The 21,694-nt window shown below is 42.3% G+C and overlaps 1 protein-coding gene across 1 annotated transcript in view; it reads right to left on the minus strand.

Annotated features, from left to right (window-relative positions):
* The window catches only part of pappaa (pregnancy-associated plasma protein A, pappalysin 1a), an 81,835-nt gene that overhangs the window by 43,426 nt on the left and 16,715 nt on the right, over positions 1-21,694 (minus strand). The window contains exons 7-10 of the mRNA XM_068574049.1: positions 16,102-16,603; positions 8,203-8,331; positions 7,958-8,049; positions 5,684-5,880 (exon numbers count right to left, since the gene is read on the minus strand). Of these exons, the coding sequence (XP_068430150.1) occupies positions 5,684-5,880; positions 7,958-8,049; positions 8,203-8,331; positions 16,102-16,603 (920 nt within the window). The remainder of the gene's footprint in view (positions 1-5,683; positions 5,881-7,957; positions 8,050-8,202; positions 8,332-16,101; positions 16,604-21,694) is intronic.

Raw genomic sequence — 21,694 nt, forward strand, 5'->3', positions numbered from 1 at the left:
TTAAGGGGAGTGTTCTCCAGGGGTGCCCAGAGGTTGCGTCAGAGATTGCCCGGGCAGCAGCCCTCTCTGGAGAAATCACCTGGCTTGCTGTTTGATCTTAAAGTTTAAATGCACATGCACACTCTCCACATACACAAACTCATCTACACACATGTACGTGAAGGCAAGCACATGGCGTGCACACGCACACGCACACACACACGCACACAGGTTAGTTGCTAGGGCCAGTTCTCCAATCCCTCCAGAGCAACTGAAGCTGGCTCACCATATTCCATGGTGTGGTAGTGGGGGAACATTATGTTCTGCTCCACAAAGACAGCAGTAGTACATTTCAGTCCCCTATGGACCTGCCCTATAATCCTGCACAGAGTTGGCAGTATGTGTGTTTGCCTGTGTGTCTCTATCTGACTGCATACCTGTATGTGAGCTTGATCAGGGAGGAAAGGTGCATCTTTTAGATGGGCTGAAGCTACCTTACTGCCTTCATATTAAAGATATTTCAAAGTTTTGGTTTGGCCTGACGTGGAAAAATGGAACAGAAAAGTCACAAAAAAAAGATCGAAAACAACAACTATTAAACACTTAGGTTGGCTGTCAGGTGCTTTTTGGGATTCATATTTATTCTAACTTGATTTATTTCATACATTCCCTGGTGTCCATATGGTGTTTGTCCTCAAGTCAATGACAGAATGTCTTCATAAGTCCTATTGCTGATGTGATGGGCGGGACAATCAAAGAAATAAGAGAATTCCCCTTTTAAGCTGAAACGCCGGAGGATCAGATGACGGCGATACTGCACGGTTGTCGCCTGTTCTTGGTTTTGTAACAGACAGTGGCGTAAAAGAGAGATTCAGCAAATTTGAAGATGTGACGAGAAACAAACGGGCAGAGGACAGAGCAGCCCTGGCCCTTGGGTTCTTCGAGGAATATGGATTCATGGAGAAAAGAAAAAACGTTTATCCCAGCGCTACGACGGAGAGGCCGGTATGGCCTCGAGGTGGAACGGAGTCCAAGCCAAGGTAAAGGAAAAGTTACGACAGGCCCTCTTCAGACACTGCTATACACATGCCTTCAATTTGGTTTCATCTAAAGGTGTAGCGAAAATTTGAGAATATAAAATGTTCTTCTTCTTCCTTTTTGGCCTGCTTGCGTTCTTTTCTAGATCGCCAAAGCACGAACAAAGTTGCTTGGCTAAATATGTCAGAAGCGGCTGCCAAGCGTGGCAGCAACCAGGTGTAATTTTTCATCATGATTAACGTGCACTGCATTTTAAAAGAAGGATGCCCCTACATATCTGTTTTATTACATAGTTTAACACCATGATGTATTTCAAGGTGATGCAATACACCGTACTGCTGCTACATATCAAACCTGGGCAACTTTGAATTTAGCTTTTTGCTTTCATCTTTTAACAAAATGTTTGCACGTGCAGATATGTTCTTTGACATTTTACAGAATACGTCATTTGACTTAGAGGTTTGTGTGGCCAGAGGGGACAAGTTTATTGAATGCAATGAGGGACAGAAGAACCGTTTTCATCAAATACATGACGAGACTGGACGGAGAGCTCAAGGAGACTACGGCTCACACTGCAAAAAGTTTCACAATAACATTCTGTTAGTCAGTGAAAAACACATTTTCCGCCCTGAAATGGATGAAGACATACGCAAGGAACACAACAGGACTCAATCCCAACTCAATCCCGGCCTCCATAGCGATTGAAAAGCAAATGATCTTGGATCTGAAAACCAGGGGTCAACTTTATGACCACTGGATTGGAAAATGCATCCAAAAGGAAAGGAGGATGGATTTTGCCTTCAAGTGAGCGTCATTGGTTCGGCAGACGGAGACATTTTTATTGCTGCTTTTGATTCAGGGTTGCATCTCGTTGAACCGGTTGCATTTTGTTTCGACACAGTGAATTATTGTTGCTCATAAAGAGACTTCTGCCTCTGTGACGTCCGATGTGTGCATAACCAGAACAACATCATTTTCTAAGACAGAGCACCGAAATTATATTTTGCCGACAGCAGAAAAGCGTCCAGGGAGGGCCGTAGTTTTTATTAATAATGTATGTATGCGTTGAGGGGCATAGAAGGTGCGAATCCCCACTGTCATTTGCCCCACTGTCAATATAACATATCAGCCATCATATGATGTATCTTGATACATCATTTTCCTTTTTTTCATCTTACTTTTGCTGCTTGCAGGACTTCTCCTCATTTTCTCAATCTGCATGTTATTCTTTCACGTTCACGCAACTACTCTTTCTGTATCATACAAGTACAAAATATTACTAAAACATTGCCATTGCAGTGTCCACAACTTTACCAGTTAGCGCTGAGACCCAAAAATTGATGCCTGTCATCATCCAACACACATTTACATTAACGTAAACTGCCGGCTACGAAGCTATTTTGTAAAAAAAAAGAAGAAGAAAAAAGGCGAGTATGTAAAACCTCTGCCAGCAGTGTTTCAATGTAGGAGCATCCACATATCCTTCTCCTTGGCTTTGCTCAGGTGCCTTAAGAATTAGAAGTTAAGACAAAAAGTTTAGCTCTTATGCACAAATGATGTGTATTAAAAATATCATCCACAATGACATTTAATGACATTTGATGAAAGGATGCGTCTCAGTATTCCTCTGTATCTATGTCTCTACTTTTTTTAATACAAATATATTTCTGTGAAGAGACCTTTCGCACGCACATACACACACACACACACACACACACACACACACACACACACACACACACACACACACACACACGCACACAAACTAAAGCTTTCGTGCAGATACATGATCTCTCCTTCTCCTCAAGTGCCTTCTTGCTCTGTTGTTACTTTCTTGCATCCGCAAAGATCCCTATCACTGCAACCCGCCTGGTTCTCTCTCTCTCAGATACGGACACACACAGACACACACACAGACACACACACGCAGTATCAACACCGTCTTTAGACATCAAACGGAACTGATACACAAAACCAATATGGGACTTGTTTACTACATCAGGAGAAAATTATGTACTATTCTGACCCCCAACAAACTCATTCAGAAAAAAAACACACACATTAGCATTGTCCTTTGCCAGGTAAGCAAATCTCTAGGCCAATGTCCACCAAAGAGCTGTGAACCACGAACATGGCAACATGATTAAATCACAAAGGATAAAGTGAGCTCTTAACAAGGCAGGACAATGTGCTGTTGCTTTCTGAAGAACTGTGACGACAACGAGCGCAGACTCACTTTCACGGCCATTTTTGTAACTGCTTGACAACAAGGTAGGCGTACTAAGTAATAGTTTGAGTAAGGAGTTCCAATTTTCTCACTGAGGTTTTTCACTTACCAGCACACATAAGCACTCGGACAAGTATGGTCCTCATTGTGGAATGGATGCTCGTCTTCAACATTAATGTCGGGTTGCTGCAAGGTTTCTACCATATGCATCACAAGCTGCAATGAGGTGACTTCATCAAATAGGCTCATACTAATTTTCCAAATCAAATATAAAGTAAACAAGAAGCAATGTCGTCAGTGTTGTCTTCTTTAAATACAGAAAATATGCCCTGCAGATACCTTTCTTAGTCCTCGCCATTTCATTACTGATGACAGTCAACTAAGTCGCCAAGCAATTTACTACCCCAACACTAAACCTCTTTAATTAAAGAGCAATGCTGTTTGTGAGTTTGTATCTGCAAAGCCACAGGGCAGCATTGCTCAGAGAAAAATGACATATAAATCTCAACAAAGATTGTTGATCAAGAGTATACCATCTAAAGTAACTATGCAGCTCTGAAGCTTGAACTTTGGATTTCACATTAAGTGCCTTTGGGCCTTTCAAATCCCGTTCTACCAACAAATCAAAGGAAAATCAAACCCCTTAGCTCAACAAGGGCCAACCAACTCTAGATAGGGAATGTGATCTAGACGCCGGGAAAAAAAAAGATTATTTTTTTGCGGCACACTATGATTGATCGAGGAGCCATCGTGTGCAAACTCAGCGACTATAATACCAGATGTGAGACATCATTAAAAGCCTCTTCCAAATAGGTAACATCTTCAATAATGTTGTCTTGCTACCGATCAGCCACTGTGGGGTTGTATATGTTTTTGTAAAGTGGCCACATTTAAACTGGATCCATGAACAAAGGAAAGCCCACAGCCTGGTCTTCATCTCCAGATCCTCACATACTTCGTCTGTGGCATGAGCCTCCAGGACACTCGCCGTGGCCACATGCATGCAATTGCACAATTGCTTTAAAGGACTGCCTGAACAAGAACCTCGACTGGAGTTGTTCGAGGCTGTGTTACGTTATCTTTGTTTTGAGAGGGACTACAATAAGCAAACAAGTGGGCATGATTGTGCGCGTGCACCAGCGTGCGAGCAGATGTGTTGCTTGTGTGTGCATGCTTGACACTGCGAGGATTCAGAGTCATCAAAGTTCATTTGGTTTGAAGAGATGGCATTTGATGTTGCTGTACTGCGTGATACTGGAGTGGGAAAATACATGCCGGTGGATTCATCGACACATCGACCCAACTTTTAATGTAACTCACAATTTTCTGGATCTAATTATGACAGAAATGCACTCCAAATGCCGTCCGGTGTCCACGTAGTGGACAGTCAGTGGCCTTGTAGTGAGGTGATTTCATCACATGATCTTTGGGGAACAGTGTGTTCTCAACAGGAACAGTGTTTTTTTTTTTTTCTATGAACAATCTGTCCTGCACAGCGCAAACAATTTGTTATGGTTATGTGGACATGTTCCACTGGATAGAATAAACCATCTGTAATGTTGTTGGTTGGAACACAGGCTCTGACAGAAGTGCTGCCATACCAAATATCAAATACATCAAGTTGCGTTGGTTAATCTCCTACTTGTGTTGCGTAAATCCTTACAAAAGTGTTCATGAGCAAGGCACCTGACCACAACTGTTCAAGAATACCTAGTTCATTGGCTTTGTGAAATGCATCAGTGGGAATACGCTCGTCAGCAAAACGTCACACACATATTAGGTTTGCTTAATCATGTAAAAAAAAACATGATCGTGATTATTTTTGTGAATATTGAGATCCTCCTGTGTGTGTGTGTGTGTGTGTGTGTGTGTGTGTGTGTGTGTGTGTGTGTGTGTGTGTTTGTGTGGACATGAATCTGGACTCCTCCTAATGTTTTGGGCAATCAGCAGATCAATGCTTCCATCCTGGCTTACATGAAATCAATGGCTTCTTCTCTTGTCTTCAATGAGCATTAATTTAATGAGAGTAGCAAACTTCTGCATCCTCCCTAAGAGACATTTAATTAAATGTCCCAATCTCTAAACTTACTTAAGTGAGTTTTTATTGCAACAATATCGCAAAAATTGGGGCTTTAGTGTAATGACTGTGTAAAATATGGATGGATGAGAGTATTATCATCACATTATTATTAATCAAATACCACTCCAAACAATTAAGCAGAATGTCCTTTGATACTGTAATGATCCACGATGATCCAATTTGTTTCATATCAGATAAGGATAGAAGACTTTTAAACCGAGAGACTGGTCGTATGATGAAATATTTGATATCATTTCAGAGTTGTATTGCTGACATACATCACACTTTTGTGTGTAATGGAAAAAAAAATACACTACGTATTTATATATACACACAGGATAAACTGTGTATGCTCTTACCTTCGTAACAGCAGGGTATCCAGCAGTCACATCACCGGAGCAGTAGAGCTTCTCCTCATGGGAAACCTCCACAGTGGAGGCCCACTGGTCAAGGAAACCATGGGGAGTGTAGAGGCCACAGTCTCTGACCCCCGTCTCCTGCTCAAAGTCCTCACACACCCCATCGCCATCGTAGTAGTAGCACAGGCTTGGCTCCTCTGCAGGTACACAGACAACAGAAAAAGTGTCAATTTCAACTATCCGTCAGATTCTAGATATCCCCGCCACCACCCAGCTCTTTCTTGTGGCATTTTTCATTTGCACAAAAATGAGTTTTTACCACGTACTCTCCTTCTTCATCCTATTTTTATAGAACATGTGCACCCTCTGAGCCTCCAGGATACTATTCTCTATTATCTCCATTATTTTTGGAAGGTGATGAGAGGACCAGATGAGAAAGGGGGGGGGGGGGGGGGGGGGGGGGGGGAGGAAGGTAACGGGTAAAAGGTGCAAGAAAAAAGGAGGATACATTCTTTTAACAGACGTTCCACTCAGAGTTAAGGTCTGGAACTGGAAGCTTATGGACTGGAGGAAAAAGGGAGCAGAGCAGGGAGGTTGCCTGGGCCTCATTGCTCTCAGCCCTCAGCTAAAGCAGTATCAGCCGGTGGGGTTCCAGTTAGGGGGAAAGGCGGCACTCTGTGCCAAGTTGGCTGGGGCCTCCTCCTCGAAATTCCAGCCCTCTCCAGCAAAGCCAAAAACTCCAGTCAGTTCTGTGCTCTGGCAATGGTGAAACGAGGGGCTACTGAGGGGGCATACAGAATACGCTCCCGCCAATCACTCAGCAGGAGCAGAGGCAAGGAAGAAGTGAAGGAGCGAGGCACGAGGAAGCTCAAACAGTGGCTCGTAAAAAGCTGCAGAAGGAAAAGGTGGAATGAGAGCTAAAGAGGGAAGTGGAGGAAGAGGAGAAAGAAAAACGGTAGTGCCACAGTATTTAAATGTGGACAAGAATAGAGTGGACAGATAATGGAAAAGTGGAGAAGGGATTGGGTCCAAGAGTAAAAGAAGAGAGCCCAACATGTGGATAAAGATAGAGAGCGATGAGATGAACAAAAATGGATAGAGAGAGAAAAGAAAGGTCCAGCGGCTGTCAAAGCAAACTGTATTGCTTTTTTTGTTGTTGTTTTTTAAGACAGCAACCCAAGTTGCACTGACAACATGTCAAAGCAGGGCAAAGCTGACCTTTCCAAAACCACCACTTTTCTGACAGCGGGCATATGTGAATATAACTTCAGCACATCGCCTTTGCTTTATGCTTTACCTGCGCACTATTGAGACATAACCACTGGGATTGTTACGCCAGGTGGGGTCATGTGAAAATAACTTTGTTGATTTCATCAATTCCAGGTATAATTAGGCGCAGTAGTATGAATAGCCTAATAATGCTAATCCAGACTGCAGCACCCTGGCCCTGTTGTGCACTATACGTTTCCCTCCAACTCCCTCTTTCACGAGCCAACACACTGACAAGCCGGCACTCCCTCACACATACAGACAGATGGACAGAAAGTCCCATTATTATAGTGTCAGATTTCGGTGCAAAACTTTGTCGGACAATATTCGACAAACACACACACACACTTATGTACACTCCTGAGCGCTGCAGTTGGTGAAAAAACAACATAGCAAACGCAGTCATCCAGCAATCTGACAGAAATTAAGTGGCCACTTCATAGACGCTGACACGTGTGTGCACGCATGCATGTATTGTATACACATACACACACACACACACACAATCACAACAGGGGGGCATAATGATTGTCTACAGCCGGGGAACTGGACAGGAAACTTCCATCTGTTCATAATTTTAGAAGACTATGTAGGAGGTACCAGTCACTCAGCTACAACAAATCAAAAGGATTAACCCAAATAATGATTTTCACATCTATTTATTTTTCAACAGGAGGTCAAAGGCATTTTAGATTTGATAGACAGTCCACACAGATAATAATGTCATGGCACAGAAGAACACTGAACTGTAATGAACTGATGGTGAAGTCACAACTCGATAAATGTTGCACACAACATGTACATGTTGTTTAACATGACATGTACATGTGACTCAGAGGAAGAGTGACAACCCCTCCCACTCTCTCCACTGTTTGTGACTCTTCCTGTTGCGCATTTTTCATTCTGATGTTGCTTTATAGCTTCCTTGCTTGAGCGAGGGAAGTTGCCCACACCTTTGCACTCGATGCACCGCTGATAAACCTGATTTAGCACAATATGACTTACCAACACAGTTGAAGAAGGGCTCTTTCTTGCACTGACTGGAGCAGCCATCCCCATTCATGGAGTTCATATCATCACATTCCTCTCCTTTGGAACTAAGATAGCAGGAGAAGGTATAACATCCACACACAATATGCAAAACCGATGACTTGCATATTTTCAAAACAATTGTCCATTGCACCTCCATGTGCATGCATTTATATACATATATATTGCTGTGTGATTGTGTGAATGTGGGTGCCTGTTACCTCTGGATTCGTCCATCTCCGCAGTAGGGTGCCCCCAGTTTGTGTATTAGAGGTGGAGAGGGCTCGCTCTCACTCCGGCCGGAGATGGTTTGGACCTGGTACGTGTACTCAACCTGTGGCGCCACATCCCTGCACAGAGAGAGGCAGAAATCACAGTTTGTCCATAGAGTTCAGGAACATGTGAAGCCTCAAAGACCAAAAGAAAGGAGATAGAGCAACCGAGGAAGATACTCGAACCGGGCCTGTCGAGAACGTGTCGATAGGAAGGACTGCTCTGTTTGCTAGTGAGTGTGTAGTAGTAGCAATCTTTATCTTCAAGCATCTCAAGTAGCAACTATAGGACAACACAAAGTCGAACACCTGTCTCAGCACACGCGTCCACACATCTCCCTATGCAGCCGCTGCATTTACCCGCTTGGGTCCAGCTTTGATTTGTTTCCTCATCACAGTGATTCATGGAACCATCGTGATGAACACACAATGGGCGGGAGAAATATCGGGGGACTACTCACATTGTCGGTGTAAGTCGCCACGATGGTTTCTTGAGTCACCATGATAAGGAAGTCTGAAAAAAAAAGTCTGAAAGGAAAAAAAAAAAAACATAAATGAGAAAACCAAAACCATAAACGAAAAAAAAATTAAATCCAAGCTGTAAATGAGAAACCATAAGCAAAGCAACTAAACTGAAAGAAAAGAAAACTGTCAATGATAAACAACAGAAGTGCAAGTGAGGGTGCTGTCGTGATATTGGTTATTACTATTTAAGCTCGCTTTTTTCTCACTGATCTGTTCTTGTTTTACCATTTCATAATTTCTGTTGAATGGTGGCTATGTTTTATCTATGGAGGCTTATTGGTTCCAAAATGCTTCAAGTCGATGACATGGGTCATTCGTATGAATCCACATTATCGTTTAGTCTTAACAACTTTCAAAAAGGAAACAAAACTAAGAACAAAAATAAACAAGTAAAGGCAAGTAAAGAATCAACAAGTTTACATATGTATTTATCTATTTCAACTGTTATTATTTTTAAAAACAGGACAACTTCTTATCACACCAGCACTCTCATTTGCAGCTATGTTGTTTACAGTTTTCTTTCCATTTTGAGTTATCTTTTTCTCTATTTGCTTATAGTTTTGGTTTCTCATTTTCTAGCTTGATTTGTCTCTTATGGTCATGGTTTCTCCTTCATGGTTTCCTTTTTTTGGCTTTCAGAGTTTTTGACCCTACAGTTTGTGTATCCGGGTGCGAGTGTGTGTACAGACTGAAGACAAAGGGTTGAGACATTGTTTCTTTAAACTCTTATTTTGATCGCCTTTTGATTGTGTGGTGTGGCGGCTAGCGCTGCCTCTTCACAGCAAGAGGGGGCCGAGGTTTCCCTCTGCGTGGAGTTTGCCTGCTCTCTCCGGGGCTTCTCTTCAGGTTCTCCGGCTTCCTCCCAAAGTCCAAAGACATGCAGCTCAGGCTAACTGATTCCTCCAAAAGGCTTGTACTTGTGAACGTGAGTGTGAATGCTTGTCTGTCTCTATATGTGTCAGCCCCGTGATAGTCTGGCGACCTGTCCGGGGGGATCCAAGCCTCCGCCCAATGTCAGCTGGGATCGTCTCCAGCATCCTCGTGACACTGAACAGGATAAGCGGTTAAGGATAATGGATGAATGGATGGATGCCAGAGTTCAAACAATCAATGCAGTTTTTGGTAAGCGTGACTATGTCGGCTCTATACAGCACTGAAGAGGCCATTTAGAAAATGAGTGAGTGCAAAATGTGCTGTATGTTCTTTATGTCATTATATGCGTAAGGGGAGAGGAATGCGTCATTGTTTTGTTTAAATATTGCTAGTTTTGGTTAAGAACAAAACATTTTTGGGGTTGTAACAAATGCCGTCCCACTTGAGCCACCCCGAGCCAAAACATCTGGACACGCCCCTTTTCTAGGATTGTGTTCAAAAGACATTGGTTTAATGCCATTAGCAGGTATTCTGCATACCCATGTCCAAACATACACACCCAAATGCACTGCATTGCAAGAAAGGTGTTGAAGTGAGCGTTTGTTCGCGCACACACACACTCGTGCTCTTCGTCTGGTGATTCATGGCAAAAAAGAACGCAAACAAAAGAGTTACAACAAGTAGTTTCTTCATAACATTTCTGACCATGGTCCCTGGCTTTTGTTTGTTCATCACATTCCACGCAGAAACAAGTGGACGAAGTTCAAGTTAGCTTTACTCAATTATTAAAACTGGTGGACCTAAAGATCATGTAACAACATGTGTGCCTAGGATGAGATGTTTATGTTGGCTTTATTATTATCAACACAGAATGTTAGACCTGACAGACTCTCTTTTATACTTCAGTGTGTTCTGTTCTGCTATGTTGGCTCATGCCGGTGTAACTCCAGGCTACACTCAAACATGCCCCCCCTCTAATTGAATTAGTTTAGCCCCTGGAAAAGTCGAGCTGTGGGAGACTTTATCTTTGAGGAGAGCAAACACAGAATAGGCGGAAAGAAGAGAAACAGATATTGCTTTGCGGGAAGGCAGCGCATGAACTTTCTTTTTTATGGATAATGAGAAATTCTGGCTTTCGTAATCCAATGCAGAGAAAAGTAATTGTACCGCTTGATCAGGCCACACTGAGAAACAAAGAGACTAGATCTGGCTGAGGAGGAGGTAAACGGAGAGGAGAATAACATTTAAAAAAATACATTGAGAAGAAATCTGAAGAAGAAGAAACAGAGAAAAAGGAAGAAATGAATGGGGATGTCTAAAATAGGACCTCACATTGTATATTTAGGGGCGCGGGACATTTGAAAACGACAGCAATCTTTGCAGTGTTACATTTTCATCACAAACCATGTTTAACAGCACTGTGAATACTGACGGTGCTCTTTCAGAAGCAAAAAAGGAAGTAGCATGATGTGAGGAGGATGCACAACCACGCCCTCTCAGAGCAAAAGCTGTGCTTTGCATCCATGTTGATTTCCTTTTACAAGTCAACATTAAACTCTCTGGTCTAGAATTGAACCGTTCCCCAGACGACAAGACATTAGATGCCACTGCGTCATGAACCACAAAGGCAGCTCCCTCAGCCAATCAGATCATCAAAGAGCCTGCATGTCGATGATTCTGGACTCACCTGCTTTGTCTGACATGAGGGCACTGTGGCCTTTCTCTATGGTCCCAGATCAAATGTTTGGGTCTCCTATAAAGGCTAAAAGACCTACTTAAAGAACGACTTTGCCCTTGTAGGCCATGCTTCACATGGGAAACAGTTTTGACAATGTGTCAGAGTTCGCATCATGGCACCAAGTGTTTCTAAACAGATTATTTAGAGATTATTTCAGATGTATACAGACCCAAGGACTTATTCGTGCTTTACTCCACAAGTTTTGCTCTGACGTTGGGTGCTGGACGAAGTATTCTGCAAAGCAACATATTATATTACCTGGTTGTCATAATGTTAAAGGGTCAAAAGTGCAACTCCTCATAGCGTGATAACAACTCTTTAAAAGTAGCTCTCAACCTGTTCCCAATTAGGTGCATGCTTGATTCCACCTGACCTCACTGCTAATAGCCATGCTGTGTTAGACGCTGCAGTTGGCAGCAGGGAAGAATGAAGCAGAGAAAGGGACGCATATATATATATATATATATATATATATACATATACATCTATTACGTGTGTATGGAATGGACAATATCCTGTGACATGACTTCTGGGCACCCAACCAACCAGACTTCATAAAACCACAATTTGTATCTGTGATTGATTAGATAGGATATGTAACTGATCTGAGATGCAGCTCACACTACAAAGGACCTTACTCCAGTTGCAGATGTGTCACATGATAAGATTTCATTATTGGTGCTTCTTTTTGCATCCAGATATTCTTCTGAAGACCTCTTTAGGAGTTTTTATCTTGGCTTGTGCTCAAAGTCAGAGACGAGGCACTGCAACATGCCTTTCAGCGTGTTTTGATAGCACCAGGTGATTACACATGGAAGCATGTGCTAATGTATGGGCCTGCTACTGAGAGCAAAAAGAGAATTGGTGTGTGTCTGTGTACATCTGTGTGTGTTCCTGTCTCTACTAGTGTGTGCACGAGGCTGTGTGAGCATGCATATGGATGTGTTTCCGTTCTGTAGCTGCTTGTTGTTCTTGGCGGAGAGATCTCAGAAGAGAAAAGCTGATAAATTTAAGGAAGTTGAGAAAATATCTTAGATTGAGCCTGCAAGAACAACAAACAGGCCTATGCTCCTTCTGGCAACTAACATGCATTTGTGGTTTTACTGCTCTGAAGTGTATACCTATTGTATGTCTAACAAACTAATGCTGCAAGTTTAGACCTAAAATAGTTAATATAAAAGAGAGAGTTGTTTTTATTGCAATAGACTGCTGATAGGTCTGCTAATAGCCCACATTACAGCTATTGATTATACTTGTTTTCTTAACATGAAATCAAGAGTGCATGCCTTTCATCACCAGACACAGCTGCAAACTCACTTATGATTTCCAATTTTTTAGAGTAGTCCCAATTAGTTCTTCTATGATTTGTCTGTTTCCTTTCCTGGGATTTTTCTGGGCTGGAGAAATTCTGGAAAGGCTAGCAGACGCCCCATGACTACCCACAAGGAATACACGGTTCACTCTGTCTGCAACTCGTAAATATGGTTCATATTGGGAGGATTTCACTCATTTCTAATGTCCAACATCTCATGGCGAAAGTAAGAGTGGGCCGGCCTGTTATGAAAAGAAGAAACTGTTCAGCAGTAATCAGATGAGTGATGAGAGAGATTTAAAATGGATGGGCGGAGCACTTTAAGCCAGTATCACTTCTGGGTCTTTACTCTTCTCTCAAAGAGGAGAACTTTCCTCACATCACAAGATGTTCAGTGCACTTGTGCAAGACAACACTGACTGGACTTTTCTCACTGAGGAAGAAAAACTGAACTGAAAACATGAAAAGCACTTATTGCTTTTGTATGAAGTGAATCAATTGCTGGTCTTTAACATCTTTAAGGTAAGCAACAGACTGAACATGGACAAAAAAGGAGTGGCTTGTCCCTAACAGGCACCCTTACTACTGAACACACTGTTTATGTTGTTTCCTGATAACATACAAATGTTTCTTCTGGTAACTGTTCAGAAAAAAATAAAAATGAAAAATTGTATATAAACAGATGTATATATGTGTATGTAAGTTAACTTTGTGTTGCTCCAGAGTGCTTGTTATATTGTTCTTCTAACATTACTTTAAAATTAAAGCATGCAATACACTTTGACTTCATTATTGAATTTGGCGCATAATGTGTTTAATCGCAGAAAAATCATGTGATTAATTATTTTACATTTTTTTCAGCTTTGCCCAGCTCTAAAATAAATATGACTTTGTATGACATGTCTTCCTTCCATGATCGTTGTCAAAAGAGTTTTTAGCAGTTGGAAATGGCCACACATTGTCAGATTCTCTTCATAGTGCTCGAATGAATTGTATACACAGTGACAATTATTTAGTTGTGTAAAAAAAATTAAAAAATGAGCTTGAAACAATATATTGTCAGAGTACACTGGGGCCTTTTTGATACACACATATGATACTCACAATGATTACTGCCAGAGTGCAGCACTACTTATAACTATTAGCCAGAAAGTGTATATTTAAGAGGTGACATGTGGTAGTTTAATTTATCACGCAGCAGCAGAGTAGTTAAGGGATAGATGGGGGGCATAATGTGGAAGAATTGTGCAGAACCACGATAGAGTCAGGTTACAGAGGGGTGTGGGGTGGTAATGATGTTTTTTGGGGGCTAACAGCTCTCTGTTTCGGCTGGGAGGTCTCTTCACATCAGCTCTGTGATAGGCTTTGACTGAATGACAGCTCTGAAACCCACATCAGGAAGAGGATTAGCCGATAGTGCCTCAGAGGGATGAGGTCAAAACTAACCCAATCCTCCTACCCTCTCTCTTCATACTTTCTCGACCCCCTAAGGTTCTCTTCCATCACCTATTGCCCTCCCTTGAGCCTAGCCGTGATTTTCCCCCAACTTGTCCAGCCTGACACCCCAAGCATCTCATCTTCACTTGACCCTTCTTACTCCCCACCATAATTTACTCTGTCACCCTGACCTCCCAGCCCTGAGCCATTGCAAACTAACCACCACCCATGGTTGGAGCCAAGATCGTGAGTTGTCCTCATACTCAGTTTGCCCCAGTTCAGATGAAGGCCAGTGACAGGTCAATCAGTCACCTAAAACAAGACCTCCATCACTCCATCCAACCCCACGTTGCAGGAAGAAGCAGCTTACTGTGTGGTCAACAAAAGCCTTTCAGCAGCTGCACCGAGGCGGTTAAACAGAGCCCTTCACATTGGATTTGTGGCATGCTAAAACATCTGAATGAACTTTGCTCTTTACTCCACCAAGTCAAAGGCTATGCTTGTTGTCAGACAGTGAGGATGATGGAGCAGTATTTTAAACTCAGATCACAGACTATAACATCTCTGGCTGTTTTTGACTCTTAGTGCTCCTGCTGGCAGTGTCTTTTTTTGTATCTTTTGGATGAAGAATGCCACATTAATATTACGTACTGGAACCTGTTTGCATTTCACTTACTTGGTTTGGGTAGCATGAAAACAGACCCTCGGGTATAGTATTTCACTCACAAACTGCTTCCCCTGTATCAATAGCATGAGTCAGATATAAAGGCAAATGTCCATTTGATCAACAGCCAAGAGTAACTCAAAACATTGAAACAAAACGGCAAACTGTTCCTATTGTATGTTTCTCGAAATTGTGCGCTTTTATCTTCTCCGCTCAGGTAGACATTAATTATATAGCAGATATGTGTTGTTGTTACACTTAGTCTTCATTTGAATGAGTTAAAGACTTTATGGCTGGAACACACATACTTGCTATTGAACTTTTCTGACCATTTAACGGCGATAAGATCCCATGTGCCCACACAACCGAAAAAAAAGTCAGGAAGGGCCACTGACCACTACCACTGGAATGCAACCACAGCTAGTGAAACACACCACAGCAGTGAAACTACCTCCAGTACATCAGTGATCACGAAATTCTGCCCAAAAAAACCCCCAAATAAATGAATCCCTACTTGCAGGCAGCGTTCAGACAAAGCGTTGCCACCGGGACGTTGTGTGTGCAAACTTCATGGAACTTAAGTATCATCACTCCATCTTGCATAACATGCATACTCACCCTTTTGACTCTTATCAAGCACTTTCCTTCTCATGTGAACCACGCTGACAGAACGATAGTGAGATGGCACAACACGCAGCAGTGCCATGTATAGCACAATCTTTATCGACTCAGCACATTCCATGAAAGCAAAGCATTTAACTCTCACCACAATGTGCAGATAATACCTTTAACAAGCCATCTGTTTGCCCTTGCTTCATGGAACATGGGAAAAAACAAATGTGGGCAATGGTTGACCTGTGACTTAGGAAACAAATGTTTGGCAGTAGATTAGAAACTGCAAAAGCAGTGGTGGCTTGCTAGTGCTCCTGGGGGTATTGAATAGGATATCTGGTATTACAAGAACATATTTTTGTGGATAGTTTCCACAGATAAATAAACACCTTCTTACTGGCGTGTCCAAAAAAAGAAGAAAAGAAAAACAATTACATCACTTTCAAGCAGGGAGCAAAACTGTGTTTAGCAATTCCCGACTTCAAAAATAAAAAAGACGGAAAACCAATTGTATAATAAAAAAGCATGTCCATTTTTCACCTTTGCTCCGAGGAAAGGTTGGTCTTTCTCAAACCTTGACAAATAAACGATTTCAACTTGAAAAAAGCTGTTTTCTTCTCAACAAAGAAAGACATACGAATATATTTCTTCACACATACAAAAGTATTCACCTACCAGGTCACTCACCTGTCTGTGTATCGGCGGGTAGGTTCATTCAACATCAGACCATGTTGTGCGTGGGTGAAGGGTGGTTGGCGCAACAGCCGATAGCGCAGCGGTTGGCAATGCCTACAAAGCATGCAGTCTGGCTTGGATGCCAAGAGGGTGGCATCGATCTCGAGGTGTTGTTCCATGGTGAAAAACTGTACCCCGTACACCTTTTCCTCTATGTCTAGCTTCAGAGTCAGTGGGGTGTCACAGAACACATTACTGGGGCCCAATGAAATGTTGTTGCCACTGACAGTCAGTACCAATATGTTATGGATGGCAGGTAGTGCTGTTTCCTCGGGGCTGAAGAAGGTGACCCACACAGTCAGGGAGTCTGGTACCAGCGGGTAAGGGAACTCTAGCTGAAGCATGCAACCCTGGAGAGGGCACTCCGACAGGCCGACAACACCTTGCTCAATTCCTGCATTTGGGCTCCAAGTGCGCACACTTGGCTCGCAAGCCTGCTCCACATCTGGAGGGCCTGTGGGTTACAAGACAGACACAACACATTTACATTAAATGTAAATCAGGCACAGTTATCCAAAGTCATTTCATGCAGTCACGTAATAAACTCTTGCAGGGGGATCAATCTAGCTGCGACGCCAAATTGGGCCAAAGGAAGTCAGTCCACTCTCAGAAACACAAACATCTGGGTAAGTAATCAAAACTGCTTCTGTGGTAGTTCCCACTACGACAGTAGGTGTCTCCAGGATAATATTTTACCATGATGACACGCAACAACTCACAAGGTGAAAAGAAAAAAAGCAGCCACACGCTGTCACAGCTGGTAATAATTTTTTAATTAGACATGCCGTGATGGATACAAACATGATGCTACAGGTCCTTGAATTCCTTAAAGGATGCAGAAAATAGATCTTAGAACAGGTCAAACTGTGATTTATATCCAAATGAATTAGCTAATATTATTTTTAATGAATGCTGACAGATGAAGAATGTGCATCAGGGATCTCTTGAGTGTATCTGCACTTCTTGCAACATCAAGGTGGAGGTGAAACTGAGAGTTCATTGTGAGTCCATCTGCAGAGGAAAGGCAGAGCTGAGGTGTGTACCTTCTAAGAGAGGCCTGCGCAGGGTTCTCACTTCAGCACAGTCATTACAACCTCTAACAGTCACACTCCAGCCATATTTGGAGTCCACACACAGCTAACTCGCATTATCCCAAGTGACGTACACTAACATTCATCAAGCACTTTTAGAAGCCAGCAAGCAGCAGACACTATGTTCTCCCTCGATTTCCTTTTGTGCATTTCCAAGCTGGCAACCAACGAAGCCATTTGCTAACCTCATTTCTGGGCACCGTGCAAAATTCCAGTGTTTAATCAAGTGAGGACTGAATATGGTTTCCAAGCCACATTATCTCAGCACATTTATTATTTTACTGTAAGTGTGTGTGTGGCCAGAGTGGAGGTGAATTAAAGAAAAAAAGCACGAGAGACAGAGAAAAAGAGAAAGAGAGGGAGGGAGAAAAAGGGGAGAGAGAATGAACTAAGATACTCCAAGAGCTTGGCTTTGCTCGGCTTATGTAGTCCTGGCTTTCTGTGTACATTTTCATTGAGTTTGCAAGGAAAGGAGCTGTAGCCACTGAAAATATTTTGTAATGTCAGCTGTTATGATGGGCCTGCCTCCTGCTCTGGCGCTGTTGTTCATGTGGTTGGAGATTTAAGAGGAGACAGAATGGAAGTGTCATCCACTGTGTAACCTGAAACAATGTAAACTGTGTTTCAAAGATGCAAAGATGTATCTATAATTGGCAAAACAATCTGTGCAAGCAACGGGTTTGACATTCAAGATCAAAACCACAGTCATGTGTATGCAATGTTCTGCTTAATTATAGATACAGCAGCTACCTTTGTCAGGTAGTCAAAATTCACAATGACAAGATAAATGCTGTATTTCATTCACAGACGCACACAGCTTCCCCAAAAAATAATCTGAGCATCTTACCGCTACATAAACAGCCGAGCTCTGAAGTGTTTGACCTGTAATTCCCTTAGTGCGAGGTTAGGGGGCCCCGAGGTGACTGGACCATCCAGACCTAAGCTTTGAATATGAGCCATTCATTTGCTGTTGATTAGGCGAACCCATCTGGGCAATAGACTGACGACAAAAACACCCGTTCTATAAAAACTGCAGAGTAATTGGCGCTAGGCTCAGTGTAAACCTCTCAAAGCTCTTCAGTATCATGAACGTAGGTAGAGGCCAGACAAATGTGACTGACATTGACAACGTTACATCTCGGGGATCAGCATTAGCATCCTCCAGGGACAGGAAGTTCACTACTGAACAACGGAATAGTGTGAAATCAGGTGGGCCTCCAAATCAAGATTTGTTTTTTGAAAAAGTTTTATATTCTGATGATGACCTCAGAACAGATGGTAATAGTTGTGTTTAAAAAGTATTATTGGAATAGAGACCTGCAATTTCGACTGTGGCCAGATTAGTGCACAATCCAGCACTAGTCCTGGTGGCTTTGGGTACGGTGGAAGCTGTGTGTGTGTGCGTGCGTACGTGCGTGTGTGTGTGTGTGTGTGTGTGTGTGTTTGTATGTGCTTCTGTTTGTATGTGTTCGCACTGTCAGTTTCTCAGTTGTGCGATGCCAAGAGGAGGCACAGACCAGAGAGAGCAGACAGGCCACGGCAGGATGAAGTGTGCCTTGGACTGCATTCATCCAAAATACGGCACCTTCCAGCAGGTTTGCGAGGAGGTGTTGATGTGTTTATTTGTGCATTCGAACGTAACAGCCAAAAAACAATCAGAAAATAACGTTGTATTCAATACTCTCTTTTTATTCACTCTGGCTCGCTTGACCATCACTACGAGGGGAGATTTTTTTTAATGCTGTGTTAACAAATAGCAGCCGACAATGTGACTACATATTGTACCTTTAACATCTACTACGACCTGAATCGACAGTGATGTATTTTGATGCTGGGCTCATTTTCTTTGCCACATTTATTAATCAGCTCCAGATGAACAATTACATGTTTATAATGCCGTATGATAACTGGGCAACATGAGACAACTGAGAATCCCCTGATCACCATCTGCGCTGGCTTAATCTTCTACATGATCAGGTACAGAACAACTTTGAGCTGATGCTGTGCAGCTCTAAAGCAAGGAAGATACATTTTATGGAAGAATGACTAGTTGGCAAAGTAGAACTCCATGATGGATGCTGCTGATAATCCTTTTCCACCGGAGAATCATACTGATCCACAAAAAGTCCAGAGAGCCGGATTAATAAACAGACAGGGATATGTCCGGGCATGCAGGCTTTATGCTTTCTAAGAAGTGTTTGGCTCCTGCGCTCACTATCGATGACTCACTGTCACACACGTTCTCCCTCCGAAGGCATACACTCTGCAATCAATGGCACCTCATGTTGCATTCAGGGTCTCAAAGGTTCATTTTTTTTATTTTTTAAATTTTCCTGATGATAGATCGACAGAGAATCAGTGAAAGGATAGAGAGTACACATATTTGTTCAACATGTTGTGTCACGCATTATATAACAACATTTTGTTAATATTGGGTAGTGGACCTGGAGTGTGGCTCTCTGCTCTTCCACAGTGTCAGGCAGGCAAACCCTGGCATCACAACAACCAGCAAGGCCCAACACTTTCTTTCAAAGAGACGTCTAATAATGTCTTTGAGTTTAAAATGTAGACCGCTGTTTAGACGTATTGAGCAAATTCATACATATTTACTTACTAGAAAAGTTTTGAACACTCTCTATATATATTGCAAAGGCATATGAAGAGTGTTACTTCGTGCACATACAAAATAACAAGAATGTGTACACATAGAGCTACACACATATTCCCACACACATGTTGGCGAACATACACATCCTGGACCTTACACTTCCATTCATGCACACCGCTGTTTTCAATCAACTCGGGATCCTCCCTTGTGAATGTCACTAACCGCATGCAATTCTCCAACTGTCTTAGGTGGTTTCCACCCCATCCAACCTTTCTTACCCCCTCCTTGAATCCATATCCATGTGTGATAGTCTTTTTTTTTTTCATTCTTGCTTTTTTTTTTTGTCCAGACATTTTTCTCCAGGCCATAGAATAGTAAAGGCGTATGAGAGGTCTGGCTCTCTATGACCTTACCATGCCAATATTTCCCAGTCAGGTGTGTGAGGACACATCAAAGTCTTTAGATAACAGGTGCCCAGCTCATTTTAATTCCAAATCATCACACACTGACGCTTCGTCAGACCCGTTAGCCTCACTTTCTAACTCAATGGGTAGCCCAGTGCATGGCTGCAGTAAACATGTGGTTGTCGTGAATCCAAACAGAAACACAGTTAGGTTTAGGCAACTAAACCTCTTCGTTTGGTTTGGAAAAACATCATGGTTGAAGCTTAAAATAAGTACTTAAATTTAGGTTAAGGCAACAAAATCAACTAAGGAAGATGTAACAACAACGTAACATGAGGACAGAAAGAACATCACAAACATCAATAACGTAACTTCAGAAATAACCAACACTGATCTCCAACATCAGTGTCCTGGATGAAAGCCGTGTGTGTGTTTGACCCACCCTGTGTGTGTTTTTCCCGTCTATATTGAAATATATACATACATATACAAACTATATCCCCAAACTTCGGGAGTATTTTCTCTGAGCGTCTAATAGAGACGTGGAGGGGTGTTCATGGTTGTTACTTGAGGCCCGGTGCGTCTCATAGGGACGCTAAAGGATGCCTTGTGCATCGATATCAGGCGCTGAAGTGAGTGTCAAAGCATTGACGCCCTGAATGGGAGCTGCCATGTGTATGCATCGATGCTGATGAATGCACACTTGCACGGTTACACACGCAAGTGCATGTTGACACGCTAATCTTCCAATATGTTATGCCAATAGTTAATAAGCCAATACTTACAGCATCTTAGAGCATCTATTGGAAGTTACTAACGGCTGGACACATACCCGCTATCACAGCAGGAAACGGCAACTGTGGTATCAAGTGAGAAACTGGCGCAAGGAGCAAAGTTAACAGGGAATGGGGAGCTGCCACAAACAGGGACCCCTTCCAAGAGGGAAAATAAAGTACAGTTTACACACACAGCATGTTAGACAAGCCCAGACTTGCCTCTGATACATACACTATAGTCAGTGTGAAAGCAAGGTCCAGTTACTTTAGAATCTATAGCACATCCAACACACACACACACACACACACACACACACACACACACACACAAAATCACACACAGTCAGACAAACAATACAACATTCAATTTAGAGATAAAAATTGTATCTCCAAATTCTGTTCAAATCATCTCACATAATAATAATTATTATTAATTATTTGTGAGATATGATTTGTATAATTTTAATTGTTTTATTTTTATCATACTGTAGTAATAGTACTGCAGTACTGTTGCAAAACTGGTTGCAAAAAGCAAAGATGGCAACAGCCCAACCGTCAAACACAACGCTTTAAAACAACATGCCATAGACCAATGGGTGACATCACAATGACTATTTCCACTTCTTGTACACAAACTATGTCTAACACCCAGCTGATACTAGCTTG

Source organism: Clinocottus analis, unplaced genomic scaffold, assembly GCF_023055335.1.
Source record: "Clinocottus analis isolate CAN_PGR_092001 unplaced genomic scaffold, fCliAna1.0.p SCAF_13, whole genome shotgun sequence".
NCBI classification, from domain to species: domain Eukaryota; kingdom Metazoa; phylum Chordata; class Actinopteri; order Perciformes; family Cottidae; genus Clinocottus; species Clinocottus analis.